Source organism: Eimeria acervulina, genomic scaffold (genome assembly GCF_000499425.1).
Source record: "Eimeria acervulina Houghton genomic scaffold, Eah_scaff707, whole genome shotgun sequence".
NCBI classification, from domain to species: Eukaryota; Apicomplexa; class Conoidasida; order Eucoccidiorida; family Eimeriidae; genus Eimeria; species Eimeria acervulina.
This window is the reverse complement of record NW_013547190.1, coordinates 5,172-17,831: the sequence shown is the minus strand read 5'-3', so window position 1 is coordinate 17,831 and position 12,660 is coordinate 5,172. Positions and strand designations below refer to the sequence as shown.

The 12,660-nt window shown below is 51.1% G+C and overlaps 2 protein-coding genes across 2 annotated transcripts; one reads left to right on the top strand and one right to left on the bottom strand.

Annotated features, from left to right (window-relative positions):
• Positions 1-340: 340 nt before the first annotated feature.
• EAH_00046960 (HEC/Ndc80p family protein, putative) lies at positions 341-7,062 on the bottom strand (the record flags this gene model as incomplete). Its single annotated transcript, XM_013391509.1, has 16 exons — positions 341-757; positions 1,009-1,080; positions 1,208-1,282; positions 1,858-2,013; positions 2,144-2,185; positions 2,281-2,325; positions 2,926-3,000; positions 3,164-3,271; positions 3,736-3,863; positions 4,064-4,151; positions 4,385-4,535; positions 5,194-5,271; positions 5,429-5,527; positions 5,764-5,836; positions 5,916-5,996; positions 6,972-7,062. The coding sequence occupies 16 exons, from the start codon at positions 7,060-7,062 to the stop codon at positions 341-343; spliced, it is 1,779 nt and encodes a 592-aa protein (XP_013246963.1).
• Positions 7,063-7,232: 170 nt separating this feature from the next.
• EAH_00046950 (hypothetical protein, conserved) lies at positions 7,233-12,039 on the top strand (the record flags this gene model as incomplete). Its single annotated transcript, XM_013391508.1, has 14 exons — positions 7,233-7,239; positions 7,387-7,447; positions 7,639-7,726; positions 7,879-7,975; positions 8,114-8,150; positions 8,282-8,335; positions 8,502-8,619; positions 8,830-8,906; positions 9,125-9,851; positions 10,284-10,904; positions 11,119-11,232; positions 11,331-11,485; positions 11,734-11,829; positions 11,928-12,039. The coding sequence occupies 14 exons, from the start codon at positions 7,233-7,235 to the stop codon at positions 12,037-12,039; spliced, it is 2,364 nt and encodes a 787-aa protein (XP_013246962.1).
• Positions 12,040-12,660: the final 621 nt, after the last annotated feature.

Sequence of the window (12,660 nt, the reverse complement as noted above, 5' to 3'; positions counted from 1 at the left end):
TGGTAGCTAGCTAGCTAGCTAGCTAGCTATTCAGCTAGCTACGCACCACCTCGCCAGCTGGCTACCCTCAGAATGGCTAGCTGCTGACGAGCGCAGCAGCACCTGAGGCCAGATGGTTATCAGTTAGGCTTCTAGGGAGCCGTTGAACTCAAGACCCAGTCAGCTAAGCAGCTAGCTAGCTAGCTAGCTAGATAGCTATCCATCCAACCAGCAAGGCAGCTAGCTAGCGAGCCGCCCGACTGGCTAGCTAGCTAGCTATTCAGCTGCACGTAGAGTCGGTGAGGTGAGGCGGCGGCTTTAAAGGAGAGCCTGTCTGCTAGCAAACCCTAAACCCTAAACCCTAAAGAGAGGACTTGTCTTCTAAAGAGGGGTGGCCAAGGGCTTCAGTTAACTCGGAGAGCTGCTGCTCCAGAGCGGCACACTCTGCCGTCTTTGTTGCTGTTAGAGAGCGCAGCTGTAGCAGCAGCAATTCCTTCTGCTGCAGGGCCTGCTGCTGCTGCTGCTGCAGCGCCTCCATAGCCGCCGCCGCTTGCTGCTGCTGTTGCCGTTCTTCTTGCTCCAGAAGCTGCTGTTGCTGCTGCACCAGACGCTGCAGCTGCTGCTGCTGCTGCTGGTACTGCTGCTTTGTCTCCCGCACTCCCTCAAGGTGCTGCCTCTCTGCCTCCACGAGTTGCTGCTGCTCAGCTTGCTGTTGCTGCTGCAGCTGCTGCAGATCATCTTGCACCAATTGCATGCGCTTCTCAAGCGTCTTTCGATTCTGCAGGGTAAAAACCCCACAAGATAAAAGAAGCAACAAAATAACTTCACTTGGGGATATGGCACTAAACCCTAAACCCTAAACCCTAAACCCTAACCCTGGGACGACGCAAACAACCTCCGGCAGCACCTGGATGTGCATGTGGAGGGATTTCTGAGGGTTTAACTTCAACGGGTAAGGCGGTTGGGGGCTTAGGATTGAGGGTTTAGGGTTTAATAAACCCCCAGAGCTAACAACTCAGGATAGCTTACCGCCAGGAGGTCCTTTATAGCTTTCTTCGTCTTCTCTATTTCTCTTATGCCTCGTTGCCGTTGCTGGTGCGTCTGCAGCGCAAGCAGCAGCAGCAGCAGCAGCTGACCCCACAATGCAGCAACAGCTAGGTAGCTAGCTGGCTAGTTGGCTGGTGCAAGATAGAGGCAGCAGCAGCTGTATATACACCCCACGACGCACCTCCTCCTTCGCCGTGACCTCCTGCTGCATTATCTTCTGCATTCCTTTCTTCAGTTCCTGCCAATCAAGCCCCAGCTGCAGCAGCAGAAGAAGCAGCAGCAGCAGCAGAGTGTATGTGCAGCTCAGCAGCAGCAGCAGCAGCAGCCGGGCCTGATTCGTTGCAAGCAAGCCCCAAAGCCTAAAGGAGTATGAAGCTGCATGCATGTGTTGCGGCCTCTGTATGGAAGGCAGGGGTTTTATAATGAGAAGACAAACATAAAAAAAGACAGAGAAAAACAAACAACAAAAAACATCATAGCCTAAAGAGGCTTCATTTCTATCGCGCATTTCCCCCCAAAGGAAGCCCTGGCTGTGGGGTGTATGTGCAGGTTTGCGTGCAGCAGAATGATAATAAGCAGCAACAGCAGCAGCAGCAGCAGCAGGCAAACGCCACATGCACATAAGCTGCTGCAGCAGGTTGGCAGCAACAACAGAAGGGAAGAAAACGATAAACCGCCCGGCCCCCTCTTCAGCAGCAACGAGAAAGCAAACAAACAAATAAGCAAATAAACAAACAAACAAAAAACAGACAGAAAAACAAATAAATAAATGAATAAATAAACAAACAGACAAATAAATAAATAAATAAAGAAGCAAACAAAGAAACCCACAATTTCGTTCGTTGCCCTCTTTATGTCGCAAGCAGCAGCAGCAGCAGGAGCAGCAGCAACAGCAGTCTCCATCTTAGGCAGTGCACTCCAATCCTCAGCTGTTGGAAGCTTCGCAGAGACAGCCAACTGAGACATGCTGCTGAGACACTCGTTCACCTGCAGCAGCAGCAGCAGCAGCAGCAGATGATGATCTGCTGCCGAAACGAAGCAGCTGACGTCACAAAAAACATTTCCAGCAGCAGCAGCAGCAACAGCAGCAACAACAGCAGCAGCAGTAAAGACACACCGACTGGCCAGCGATCCGCAGCTTCTCCGAGTCGTCTGCAACCTGCAGCAGCAGCAAAACAGGCAGCAGCAGCAGCAGCAACTGCAGCACATGGAAGCTAGGATTGTTCGTAAGAGCAGCAGCACACACCATCTTACCTTATCAATTAGTACTTGCAGCCCCTCACTCAGCGACTCAACCTCCTGAATTGAAATAGCAGCAACAGTAGCAGCAGCAGCAACAACAAAGAATAAGTAGCAGCATTAGAAGGGATATCTGCATGCATTAGACAAAAGACATTGCTTAGGGAGAACACCAGTTGGGTTATTATTTGAATAGAACGAAGAAAATGCAAAAACAAAGATCTCTAACAAGCGCATACACCCCACGCAAACTGCAGGTGCCTATACACCCCAACGCCTTGTGTTTGTGCAATACGCAATTCCCCGCATGCAGCATATAAACACTAACAGCATTTCATTTAAACATAAACCTCCTCTCCATGACGGCAAGAGAAGAACAATCAAGCTATAGCATGTAAACCCTAAACCCTAAACCCTAAACCCTAAACCCACACAACAAAAGGTTCAGCAATAGAAACAAATGAAATAAACGCGGGTAGATATATGCAAAGCAACAAATAAAGCGGCGCACAAACGACGAAATAGAACACCCAAAAGAGCAACAAAAATATAAAAAGGAATAAAATAACAACAAATAAAATATAATTAAATACAGTAAAACAAATGCATAAAATAAATATAATAAATAAAGTAATTCAATCATATAAAATCTAATTCTACCCTTGAACGATGAGACAGCCCTTCGCGTAGACGCGAGACATCGTGACGAATTCTTTCCACCTCCGCCTTGTCGATCTGCAGCAACCCAAACCCTAGAGCCTAAACCCTAAACCCTAAACCCTAAACCCTAACCGCTGTGAGTGCTAAGCACCGGTTTAGGCTGACACCGCGTAACAAGCTGTCTATGGTGTTTCTTTTGGGGGGGGAGTTGCGGTGTATGCACAGCTCAGAGCCTCACCCCTTGAGCTTTTATACGTTCCCCTAACTGCTGCACTTCTTCCGTTGCTGCCTTCTGCTGCAGCAGCAGAGAATCGCGCTCTGCTTCTGTTGCTGCAGCAAGGCTCTCCTGCAGCAGCAACAGCAAATCCCAGCAGCACCACAAACACTCGTGCCTAACCCTAAACCCTAAACCCTAAACCCTGCACCCTTCACCCCTAGGCTTTGCTATCTGTACACTGCTCCAAGCCCCAAGCCCTAAACCCTAAACCCTAAACCCTCAGTGCTTAGACAGACACACAGACATGAACCCGGCAAAGCCTCTGTGTCAGTCCAGCGCTATTTAGGGTTTAGGGTTTAGGGTTTATCCTTGCCTGCTGAGAGATCTCCGCTCGGGTGTCTGCAATGCGGCAACGCAGAGATGTTATCTCCTTCTTTAGCTGCTCTATAGAGTCCTGCAGACGCAACAATGTGTGCAGAAACCCTGCCGCTGCTGCTGATGCTGCTGTAGCGCTTGCTGCTGCTGCGCATGTTCTTCGTGATTCTGCTGAAGTTGCTGCTGCCGCTGCTGCTTCATCAAGTGTGCATGCGTACCATAAGCGAGGCGTTATCGCGGAGCTCTGCTTCTACTGCAGCGAGCTGCTGCTGCCGCTGCTGCAGCTGTTGCTGCAGTTGCTGCTGCGTTGCTTCGGCTTCCCTGTTCATCCCATGCAGCTGGCCCACTGCAGCAAGAGGAGCCAAGAAAACAGCAACAGCAGCAGCAGCAACACCAGCCATATTATGTGGAATGTGTGTTGGCCGGTATCGCTGTGAGGTGTCTGTACAGCTGACGAAACGCTGCAGCTGTGGATACACCCCAGCAGCAGCAACAACAGCAACAGCAGCAGCAGAAAACGCATGCAGAAGCTGCTGCATAACGTACATACAGCAGCCCTCAAGGCTTGAGGGTCCTTTCCCAGTTGTGGATAGGCAGCAGCGAACATTCTTCCTACGACATCCCCCCTAGCAGCCTGCACGCAAACCCTAAACCCTAAACCCTAAACCCTACACGAGATGCTAAACCCTAATCCCTAAATCCCAGACGCTAAACCCTAGCCCCTAGACCGTAAACCGTAAACCCTAATGCCTAGGCCTTACAGCCTAACCCCTAGGCCGTAAGCCAACACCCGTAAGCCCTAAACCCTAGATCCGAGATGGTAAACCCTAAACCCTAAACCCTAAACCCTAAAAACTAGGTGGGCACCTGCATATCTGCTGCTTCTTCTTCTTGAAAGAAGAATTCATTTTCATAAATAAGCAGTTCGCATAACCAACTCAATGCCGCCAAATGATGCGGCCATTGATGCCCCGTCCCTGGGGCTAGCATAGCACTCTTGCTTATAGGGAAAGGGTAGCTGAGGAGACAGCAGCAGCAGAGACAGACACGCAAACTCTTACACACTCTTACCCTATACATATACATAACTCTACAGCAGCAGCAGCAGAAACAGCAGCAACAATATGAGGCGGAGCAGGAGCAGCAACAGCAGCAAAAACTGTAGTAAAAGCAAGTGCAGAAGAAGCAGCAACAGCAGAAGCAGCAGCAACAAAACGAGGTGGAGGAAGAGCAGCAGCAGCAGCAGAAACAGCAGCAGCAAAAGGAGGTAGAGGAGGGGCAGCAGCAGCAGCAGCAAAGGAGACACATGCAGGAAAAGGGGGGGACAGCAGCAAATCAACAGCCAACAACGAGCAGCAAAACACAGAGAGACAAACGGAAGAACATAAAGGAGACACAGCAGCAGCGAAAAAAGAGGATATAAGAGAAGATAACAGTAATAATATTAATATTAATAATATTATTATTATTAAATACTTCAAACACAAACGGAGACGCAAACAACTTTAAAGAGAAAAAGAGACAAACACAAAGGTGAGCAAATAAACAAAGAGATGCATAGAAAGAAGCACAGAGCAAAACTTTAGAGTTGTTTCCCTCTTCGTCTTCTCAGGCTACTAAACCCCAAACCCTAAACCCTAAACCCTAAACCCTTAACCCTAGGGTTTCTTCTATACCCGATTTCTTTGAAAAGCTTGGGGACTTCATCATTAACATTTTCTGCTGTTATTTTCACGGAGTCATCAAAGCAGCGCCTGAGGAGACAAAAAAAGAGAGACAGTTGCATGCATGCAGATGTCTCCTTTCTGCATTTGTCTGCCTAACGGTTGGTGCAAACCCTAAACCCTAATCAGTAGGGTTGCTGATGCAGGGGGAGATGTCCCGAGGGTTTAGGGTTTAGGGTTTAGGGACCTGAAGAGATGACCCCAAATATCTATTAGCAGAGATCGTTGAGGGCTACTCAGCGCCTTCGCGGATAGAGGCCCAGGAAACTCGGAAAAAGACAGAAACCTGAAGACAAACCCTAAACCCTAAACCCTAAACCCTAACGAGAACCTGGCGATTTGCTAGCGCCTGGACCTGAAACCCCAAATGCAGAGCTGATTCGTCAATAAAATTAAAGCAAAGGCGTAGGGTTTGAACAAAGCAAAACGTCTTTAAGCAGCCACAGGAACAAGCGAGGGTTTAGGGTTGAGGTTTGCCTGGTGATGGTTCTGAGAGCATCGCGTTTAAAGCTGTCTTGCGACTGCAGAGATTTCAGCTTCGTTGCTTCTGCACTCCTTTTCCCTCTTCTGTATGTGCTATGTAAGCTTTTGTCCGCTGCAAACCCGCACAAACCCTAAACCCTAAACCCTAAACCCCAAACCCTAAACCCTAGGCCCTGGACAAGCACACTTACTCGTGTTCACAGTCTTGTAAAAGGAAAAATCGCTCATCTCCCGTGGCTGCTGACTCTCCAGATTATGTGCTGAAGCAGCGGCTGCAAGACAGGCCAGAAACCCTAAACCCTAAACCCTAAACCCTAACGAGAACCCGTTGATGCTGCATCGACCGCTCCGCCAGCCTGTAAAAAGAAGACTCACGGGTGTTGCCCAAACGAAAAGGTGAGGTGGGCCCGCCTATCAACGGCTCCATCTTGAGAGGGTTTAGGGTTTAGGGTTTGCAGGTCCAGTCGACAATTTCCATATAAAAATATGCGCGAGGATGTTAAGCTGCATGCAGATAATTCCTGTGGTCTTCTGGGTGGGAATGAGCTAATCCCTAACCTTAAACCCTAAACCCTAAACCCTAGATCGCGAGACGAGAAATGCCACATGGGCCTTTGTCAATACACCCCAAACCCTTGGGACTAGTGTATATACGTACAGCTGAGGCAGGTTCAGCAACACAGTTCAGCTGCCTCACCAGCTGAGCCCCGAAGCGTTTGCCATTACGTGTACACCTGAGACAGGGTTTTATTCTATTGTTCAGGTGTATTTGCAGCAAAGGCTCGGACAGCTGCAGAAAAACAAAGGGGGGAGCAGACAGACCCAGGAGCCCCTCAGCCGAAGCGGTGGGTGGTTAATTCATGAGAATAAAGAAAATATGACAAAAGGTTCAAGCATCTTCTCCTTGAGTTCCAGAAAAAGCTGCAGTTGAGGTGTATGTACACCGCGGCCGAAAGCGTGGAAACCTTCCCTCTTACATCCCTTATGTTGATATCAGAGATGAAATAAACGTCAATATAAATTTAAATTCTACTTCCAATTGCATTTTCTGCAGCTGTATGCTGAAAAACTCTTCAGAAAGTGCAGGTTTCGATGGGGGCCCCCCCAAGCCCTGTTCCAACCCTTACAGGTTGTTGATTGAGTTTCCTGTTTTTGAGGTGTACATACACCTAGAATTATGGAAAGCCCGTTCACATTTAGGGCAGTTTTGTCTGTTTTTTTGGCTTTTTATGGGAATGATCGCATACACGCCAGTAGTTTATATGTTCCTTTACTAGGCACGAGCAACCCCACCACAGTACCACCCACGAGTTTCATCACTTTCTTCTCTTCTTGCATCTTCTTGCAATCTTCCTCAAGCTCTAGAGAGAAAGCAACTACAAATGCTTTAAAGGGCGCTCCCCCGAACCTTAGCCGGCGCTGCGGGCTTTGTGCTGCCTGCGACTGCGAGGGATACAGGTTTAGGGTTTGTTGGGGGTCTAGGGCTTATACAGGTCCTCCTTTTCAAGATGACGCGTGAGCGAGCAAACCCTCAGCCCATGGACGTTCCTTGCAGCGGAGGTTATATAGGTCTGAAGCACTGTTTAGTGTTTAGGTGTTGGGGTTTAGGGGTTAGGGCTTAGGGGTTAGGGTTTAGGGTTTGGTTGTGCATTGTCTCTGCAGCCCCTGCCCTCAAAATCATGAGCAACTGCGTCGTCTTAGACGGCAAAGAGCTGGAGATGGAGTCTGTCCCAATCTACAAACCCTAAACCCTAAACCCTAAACTCCAAATACATCTTTTTTCGCTTTTGCCGCCTGGTTGCCTAATAAGACCATCTACATCACCCACCGGCAAGCAGAAAAATGTTTAGATGTAAAACATACAGGCCTTGGGCTTAGGGTTTAGGGTTTAGGGTTTGAGGTTTGTGAGTCCAGGAAGTGGGCGATGCCCCATGAAGATGCTGCGGCCCGTCTTCAGCGACCCGAGCTGAAGATCATATCGCTACAGAAGGCGTGCAGCTGCGTATGTCTGAGCCCTAAACCCTAAACCCTAAACCCTAAATGCTAGAGTGGAACCTTTATTTCTAGCGTTTAGTGGGCTCGCTTTGTCCTATGGATGAGAAAGATGCAGACAGAGCTATTCTTGTGTTTATTGTTGGGGTGTACGTACACCAGACGACCCAGGCCTCCTTCGAGGCAGCTAAGGGAGCAGCAGCGCATGCAGCAGTTGTAGGGGTTGTTTCTTCTCTCTCGGATCCCCGCGGAGTCGCCAGTAAACCCTCATAGACAGCCTTAGTCGCAGCTCCCCACTGCCAGGCGATTGAACCCCCAGGCTAGGCTTTAGGGTTTAGGGTTTGAGGTTTAAGGCTAGTCTGCAATGTTTTGGGTGTACGTGTGAGCGCGTTTGCAGGCGAAATGAAGTGGTGGTGGGTCCTGTGGGACACCAAGTCAGTTTCTCATCCTTTTGCTGCTGCTGCTGTTGTTGTTGTTGCTGCTGCTGCTGCCGGTAGCTCCGAATACAGGGGCTCACTTTGAGGGTTTAGGGTTTAGGTTTGTGATATCGCTGCCGTTTGTGCAGGGAAACAAATCTGCTTTTGACCTTCCGGGGGGAAGGACTGTGGAGCAGCCTGAGGTGCGTTGAGGGTTTAGGGTTAAGGGTTTAGGTGTGGGTGTGTGCTGCTGTTTGGGGTTTGTGTGTCTTGTTTGGGGTTTAGGGTATAGCTCACGACCGCCGCTCCGCATTCTTTGAAGCGAAGGTTTAGTGTTTAGAGTAGAAGAAGTGTTTGGGGTTTGTGCAGAAAGAAAGGTATCAAAAGAGGGGACCTCATTGCAATACTAAACCCTTCGCTTCTTCCTAAGAACGATGGCGCGGACTCGCGAGCAGCGGCCGTTGAGGATGAAGACCAAATCTTACAAGTCAAGCCCTAAACGCTAAACCCTAAACCCTAAACCCTCGCTAGGGCGAGGTCCCTTTACAGTTCGCGTCCGGCTGGGTTACACGGGTTGTACGCCGTGTTCGAAGGACAGCTAAAAGTGTTTTGACTATGTTAATTGGGAGCTTAGTGAGTGTCTAGGATTCAGGGTTTAGGGTTTAGGGGTTAGGGTTTGGGAGTGCGGGTGCTGCAGCTTGGAACTGTCAAGGGGATAGCGCGATGCAGCGCCATGACTCGAAGGCAGGCGCAGTGCCGCCAAATGGTCCACCTGTGAGGACACACCTGCTGTTGCTGCTGTTTTTTGCTGCTGATGCTGCTGCTGTTGCTGCTGCTGCTGCTTTTGTTGCTGCGATTACGACCATTTGCTGCTGCTACTGATCAGGCCTTTACTGCTTCGGTCGCTGCCGCGACCTCTGCCGCTGGTGCTATCCCTGCTGTCGCTGCTGTGACCTTTGCTGCTGCTGCTGCTGGTGCTGCTCATTCTGCAGCCCGAGCATGGGGGAGTACTGCCGATTCCACGTGAATGCGAAGGAGCAGCAGAAGCCAAAGGGGCCGCATGCAGCCTCTGTCGCAGACTCAATTCAAGAGCTTCTTGACAGTTCGGATAAGGAAAGACGCATGGCGATCCTAAACGCCCTGGCCCCTTCTTCTGCTGCTGCTGCTGTTGCTTCCGAGGCCGCTACTGCTGCTGCTGCGGCACCGCAGCGAGACAGCAATCTGCAGCAGCACCAGCAAAAGGAAAATAAACCAGTGCAGCAGCTGCATGCAAAGGAGCAAATGATGAGCAGTACGTGCTGCCCCCTGCTACCCCCGATAGCCATTTTGGCGCGTGATCCTCTTGTATCATCAACTGTTGCTGCTGCTTCTGCTTCTGCTGCTGCAGAATTGCTTCAGCGAAGTATACTGCTGCAGCAAACCTCCAGCAGACCTTCACCGCCTCTGAACGACAACCTGAAAAGCAGCACCCAGGCCACCACCACAAGCCCAGCAGGTAGCAGCGCAGGAAGCAGCGCCAACAGCAGCAGCGGCAGCAGCAGCAAAAGCAACAGCAACAGCAACAGCAACCGCAAAAGCAACAGCAGCAGCAACAACAGCAGCAGGCAGTCTCCAAACACCAGCAGCTCACCCGCCACTTGCAGCAGCGCAGCAGATAGGGACCAGCAGGCGGCGGAGGCATTTGTGCGCAAGCTGCGAGAGATTGTGGAGCTCCCGGCTGTACGTACACCTGAGTGTTGCTGTTTGCCTCTAGCCCCGCTGCTTGTGCGAATGCTTGTGCTGCTGGCGGTGCTGCTGCCATTTGTCCTGCTGCTGTTGCTGCTGCTCTCCGTGTAGCTCCTGAACAGCTACTTTTCTCGGGGTGTCTCTTCAGAGCAGCAACAGAGACATGGCTCTGGCTATTCAACTGTCTCTGACCAAGCGCATGCGCTTTGACTCCAACCCGCGTTTGGCGCAACAGGCGAAGGATCTCCACACTCAACTGTTCCTACACCCCAACGCCGTGAGGCCTTGCTCTTGCTGCTGCTGCCGCTGCTGCTGCTGTGTTGCTCCTGCTGTCCCTGATGAACAGGCACTTCTTCGATGGGGACATTTAACAGTCTCGCGCTATTGTTGCTGCTGCTGCTGCCCCTGATGCTGCGTTGTCTGCAGGAGATAGCACTGCTGGCCTTCAAGAACTACCGCTATCTCCACCACGTCGCTACAGTTACAACAAAGAGCGCCCAAAAACCGCTGCAGCAGCAACAACAGCACCAACAACGGGCTGCGGCAGTGACGGGACAGCCCGCAGCCAGTGCAGCAGCAACAGCAGCAGCAGCAGCGCCAAAAGTGCGCGGCAGCAACGCTGCAACAGATAAGGCAGCTGCACCAGCAACAGCAGCAGCAGCAGTAGCTGCTGCGGCTGCTGTTGCAGGTGGAGCTGCTGCTGAGCAGCGCCAGCAGCCCCCTACCCCCTCTTTGGACTCCGCAGCAGATGTGAGGCGGGCGTTGCGAGAACTGAAGAAACCAAAGCTTGTTGCTACAACCGTTAGTGCTCTTAAGCACACTCAAAAGGCTGGAGTGGCATTGCAGCTCTCAGTGGAGAGGCAGCAGAAGCGGCTTGCGAAGGAACAGCAGCAGAACGAAAGAGCAGCGAAAACACAACGTACCGCTGCGCCGACGCCCCCTGGCGCTGCTGGTGCTGCCAGATCTGCAGCAACTGATGCAGAGAAAAGAGAGATTCTGGAAAAAATGCTTCAACTCAAATCCTCCGTAGCAGATATTGTCGATGAGGTATGTAGTTATTTCTGATGGAGCTGCTGCTGCAGCAACGGGTGCTGTAAGTGCTGCTGAGGCTTATCTTGCTTTATATCCTGCTGTTATTGTAATGCTGCTGTTTACGGCCTGTACTGGCCAGTGAATACGTAGGGCTTAAAGGCAAGTGTATGTGATGAGCACTGAAAGATCGTCTAGGGTTTAGGGCTTAGGGTTTGCGGGGTGTTCTCAGGAAGACGGCCAGCGCCATTTGGAGCGTCTTCGTTCCCTGGAGGCCTCCGACATTAAACATGAATTTAAGCAGTCCATTAAGGAGACAACAGTTAATGCTTTCTTTTGCCTCCAGGTAGCGTTTCTTTCGCATGTTTGCCCCCTCGGGCCTCGCACCTGTAGCGGAGTTGGGTTTAGGGTTTAGGGTTTAGGGTTTGTGCCGCTGCGGCTCAGTGCGAGAGGTACACCGACCGGCTTAATGCTGCCTGCGTCGCTCGCAACCACCAACAGCAGCCGCGAAAGGCTACTAAACGTTTCGTTCAGTGTGGGGGCTGCGGCCACAAGCCCATTCCAACACTCAACAACCAGCTCCCCGATGGGTGCCCTAAGTAGGTAGCTCCCTGCTCTGGTCTGGCTAGGGTCTGCGTTTAAGGGCTAGGGTTTAGGGTTTAGGGTTTGGGGTTTGGGTTGAGGGGTCACCTCCCTGAAGCTCAACAAAGATGTAGGGTTTAGCTCTCAAGAACGAACTGCCAACGCGGTATCAGCGGCATAACGCAGCGGAGTCTGCGTAGGGAGGATGACGAAGTGGGGTGTACGTGCACCAGGTGGCCGCCGATGTGCGTGCGATGATGCGCAGGTGTCGAGTGGCGTCACAGCATCTGAGTTTCCGTGTAATTTCGCTGTACGCGCCGAAGGCAGAGAAGCTCCTCGACCAGGAAAAGCTTTCTATCGAGTGGGTGGAGCAGCAATCGGCACCCCAGCCTTGTGGTGTTAGGGCTGCTTGCGTTTTAGATTCGCATTTCCTGCTGCTTGCGTGTGTTTGCACTGCAGCGGTACCGATGTTATATCCTCCAAGAAGCAGCAGCAGCAGCAGCAGCGGCGCACGGAAGACGGCTCAGGAGACGAAGGCTTCTTTGAACACCCCGACCTTCCGGATACTTAAGCGATGCAGCATGATGAACCCTAAGTTTAACAGCAAGCTGAAAGGACAGCCAGAGCCTCTTCCGAGAGGTTTAGGGCCTAGGGTTTACGGCTAAACATTAATTACTACTGGCTGGGGAGCAACCCTAGAGGGTTCGCCGTAGCCGCAAACAAAACCCACTCTGTGTTCGGGTTCCTGGCCACAAGACACATTGCGTTTTTGTGTGGTTCAGCGCACTAGCGCCTGCAGGTACCGTATTGAGAATGCACTACTGAACTGTACTGACACCTAGCTCCTCTAACTCCTTGCTGCCACGTGCGTTGGTTTCTAGTGCATTTTGAAAGGGCAGGAGGGCTTCTGGCTTGCGGTTTTACCTAGGAAGTCGCCCATACATGAAATTCGTATGTAGGGAACTACCGGGCTAGCTGCCTACACCGCAGCTAGCTGCTCACACACTGGAAAGCCACTGTCGCAATTCAGGTCCTTGACTTTAGCTCAAACTCGAGAGAGCGATAAGCGCTACTGCTGTCGCTGTCAGTATGGAAACAGCAATCCTTCATACAAGCGCAGCGAATGCTGTCGCGGTCCTAACCTTTAAGAGGTCTGGAGTTTAATTTTGTTTTTGTCTGTGGCTTGAGAACC